The sequence below is a fragment of the Wolffia australiana genome, chromosome 16 (genome assembly GCF_029677425.1).
Source record: "Wolffia australiana isolate 7733 chromosome 16, ASM2967742v1".
NCBI lineage: Eukaryota > Viridiplantae > Streptophyta > Magnoliopsida > Alismatales > Araceae > Wolffia > Wolffia australiana.
In genome coordinates, this window is record NC_135850.1 from 1839831 (window position 1) to 1842809 (window position 2979).

Here is a 2979-nt window from a genome sequence, read left to right on the forward strand (position 1 = left end):
GAATTAGGCAAAATAATGTGAAACAATGTGAAATAATTAAGTTCTAGCTCTATTATGAGTTGATCGGGCAACATTGTTCAGTTTCTTTTTTAGGATCGTTAATGTACCTCAACCATGCCCTGTGCTTTCAATATTGGTAATGATCTTTTGACTTTTACATCATGAGTAATCATGTGAACAAAATTCAGAATTTAAAAAATTGAAATCCAAGTTAAAACATGAACTTCTCACTCACGAATGAAAAGAGGAAATATTTGCAATAAAGATTAATTTCATGCTAATTTGAGTGGCCTTAAATCAGCAACAAAATCTGGATAATTAGCTTTTGGATCGTGGCCATATAATTCTATTTCGAGCCCACTGCAATGTAACATGGTCATCTACCCTGTAAAATTCCTTTCACCTGTATCATTCAGCTTTCATTATCCAAATCCCAGTTTATTGTTATATTTCTCAAAACAGGTGTAGAAAAATTATTTTTCATTATATTAAATACTCTTAACGTCATACAAATATTTTCAGGGGCAAAAGTTTTAATATAATGTTCTTGTTCTTGATTTAAAAAATTGTATACATGTTCTTTATTAAAAAAATTATAAAGTGCAAACACATTTATTTTGATCAGGTCACGTCGTACGGATAATTTTCTATGAACATTAACTGCGATGTTGACTCTTCCATCATGTGTGAAGAACATTGAAAAACAAAACACTTGAAGACCATCTTAAAATATAAAGTTGTACTTACCAATAAATATTATTTCCTGCTAATCCGACTCCTCTGAAAACGACAATTAACTCAGGAAAATAAGCTTTCAACAGGTTCCCAAAGATTATATTAAAAATTTGAAGTCGTACTTACCAATAAATAATTATTTCCTACTAATCCGACTCCTCTGAAATTGTTAATTAAATCAGGCAAAATCAGAACTTTTAACAGGCTCGCAAAGATAATCTTAAAATCAAGTCGTACTTAACAATAAATAATTATTTCCTAACCCGACTCCTCTGAAATCGTCAATTAAATCAGGAAAAATCAGAGCTTTTAACAGGCCCCACTTAAAACAGGCTCCCAAAGACAGGACCAAGGCCATTTCCGCTATAGTACACATGTACGGCGCCCGTCGAATTGATCAAAAACTAAGGGGGCTAACTGTAAAAAACCCGAGAAGAAAGACCCAGTATTAGGAAGAAATCAGCTACGGCGGCGGAGTAGACCGCGCCGCCGCCGTCCGTCCGTCCGCCGCCGCGAGCTTCGTCATCTCCGTCCGTCCACCGACGCGCTCGCAGGACGGACACATCGTCAACGTCGTCGCCGGCAGCTGCATGTAAAACGGAACGGAGGTCTTCAACGCTCGCAACTCCTGCAATTCCTTCTGCAATCTCCTGTTCTCCTCCGTCAATCTCTCGCAGCAGCTCTTCAAATACTCGCAGTCCACCTCCGTCTGCTTCAGCTTCGTCCTAAAACCCCCTTTTCAATCTCAACCCCCGACGAAATCGAAGAAGAAGAATCGAAGATTGAGAAGAAGAAGATGAATCAAAGATTGAGAAAAAGACGAATCGAAGAAGAAGAATCGAAGATTGAGAAGAAGAAGAATCGAAGATAGAGAAGAAGAAGAATCGAAGATTGAGAAGAAGAAGAATCGAAGATAGAGAAGAAGAAGAATTGAAGATTGGGAAGAAGAACAATCAAAGATTGAGAAGACGAAGAACCGAAGATTGAGAAGAAGAAGAATCGAAGATTGAGAAGAAGAGCACCTCGCTCGCCTGTTCTGAAACCAGACCTCGACCTGCCTCGGCCGGAGATTGAGCTGCTTCGCCAGCGCGATCTTCTGCTTCTGATCAGAGAAGAAAAGGTGTTTGAGGAAATGCGTAGCCGGGGATTACGGTCGAAATCTCGGCTAAGTTCGTACCGGGTTGAGCGTGTTGTGCTCTCTGAAGCTCTCTTCGAGGAAGGCGGACTGTTCTTTAGAGAGACGGAGCTTCTTCCTCGTCCGGCCGCTCTCGTCATCGTCGCTGCCCTTCTCTCCGTCCCCGCTGGGGGACGACGGCGCCGCCTGGTTGACGTCCACCCCAACTGCCAAGAACCGGGCTTTCTGAGAAATCCCGCAAAAGGGTACGTTTTTTCTAAGGAAATAACTCGTGGGTCGTTCTCACCTGGCGGAGGAGATGAAGAAGAAGACGCCAGCCGGGGAACGGGACAGAACGGGAGAAGGCTTAGCTGCACCGGCGGACCAGCGGCGGGTCTCCGCCGTTCGTTCTCCATCCCCGCCGATCCGACGGCGAATCCCAGCCGCAGATCCGCTCCTTCCCCGCTCTTCCACGGCGGAGAAAACGCCCTTGCCGGCGGCGCCTCCCCCAGGCTCAGCCCAAGCTCCATCTCTCTCTCTAGAACTCCGATTATCGTATGGCCTGATTCATGGTTGGGACTTTGAAGTCTTTATAGAGACAAGGGCAGACCGTAATATCATCATCCGCATGGTATCTCTCTCTCCTCGGAGTGGACGCCGCCATGATTGCGACGACGAAAGAAGTGAATGCCCGCGTACGGCGCCATGGGGGAGGAGGGCGTGAGCTCATTAACTCGCGCCATCTCTCTCTCTACCATGCCACTCGCGTGTCATCTCTCTCTCTACTCTCTAAATCTGCCCGTGACTTAGCGGCGGCGGCCTCGTGGGGGGCGTCTATCGTTATCTGGGCACATCAGTCCGCCATGAAAGCTCCCCTGGCCGTCGCCGGCGGAGCCGGCGGAGCCGTCGGACATCATTTACTCTCCTCTTTCTCTCTCTAGCTTGTGAAGAGCTTCCCACCCGCAGTACCTCCCACCTCGCTCTTCTCAGATAAGATGTAGAGAGATAAAGACACAGGGAATGAACGATACAGAGAGAGACAGAGTCATAACTCTTCAAGAGGAAGTGGAGAGAGAAATAGTCAGACGGATGGGTAGTCAGTTCTGGGTGATGTAGGAGATCATTGCGCT

At 45.7% G+C, this 2979-nt stretch overlaps 1 protein-coding gene across 2 annotated transcripts; it reads right to left on the reverse strand.

Annotated features, from left to right (window-relative positions):
• Positions 1-969: 969 nt before the first annotated feature.
• LOC144713817 (homeobox-leucine zipper protein HAT14-like) lies at positions 970-2689 on the reverse strand. Of its 2 annotated transcripts, XM_078588515.1 has the most exons (4): positions 2157-2655; positions 1913-2076; positions 1758-1837; positions 970-1460 (listed from the first exon to the last, which is right to left on the reverse strand). In XM_078588515.1, exons 1-4 carry the CDS (start codon positions 2377-2379, stop codon positions 1199-1201), a joined length of 729 nt encoding a protein of 242 aa, XP_078444641.1. In that variant the 5' UTR covers positions 2380-2655; the 3' UTR covers positions 970-1198. The 2 variants fall into 2 exon arrangements, with proteins under 2 accessions (XP_078444641.1, XP_078444640.1); XM_078588514.1 differs by having other exon boundaries at positions 1317-1837; positions 2157-2689.
• Between the last annotated feature and the right edge of the window lie 290 nt (positions 2690-2979).

What these genes read in the sequence shown, in the direction of transcription:
- LOC144713817 (XM_078588514.1), bottom strand. Translation starts at nt 2,379, where the DNA reads ATGGAGCTTGGGCTGAGCCTGGGGGAGGCGCCGCCGGCAAGGGCGTTT. An exon ending in TTCTTCATCTCCTCCGCCAG is followed by an intron (nt 2,077 to 2,156) that starts GTGAGAACGACC and finishes GGTTCTTGGCAG; the next exon opens with TTGGGGTGGACGTCAACCAG. An exon ending in AGCACAACACGCTCAACCCG is followed by an intron (nt 1,838 to 1,912) that starts GTACGAACTTAG and finishes TTCTCTGATCAG; the next exon opens with AAGCAGAAGATCGCGCTGGC.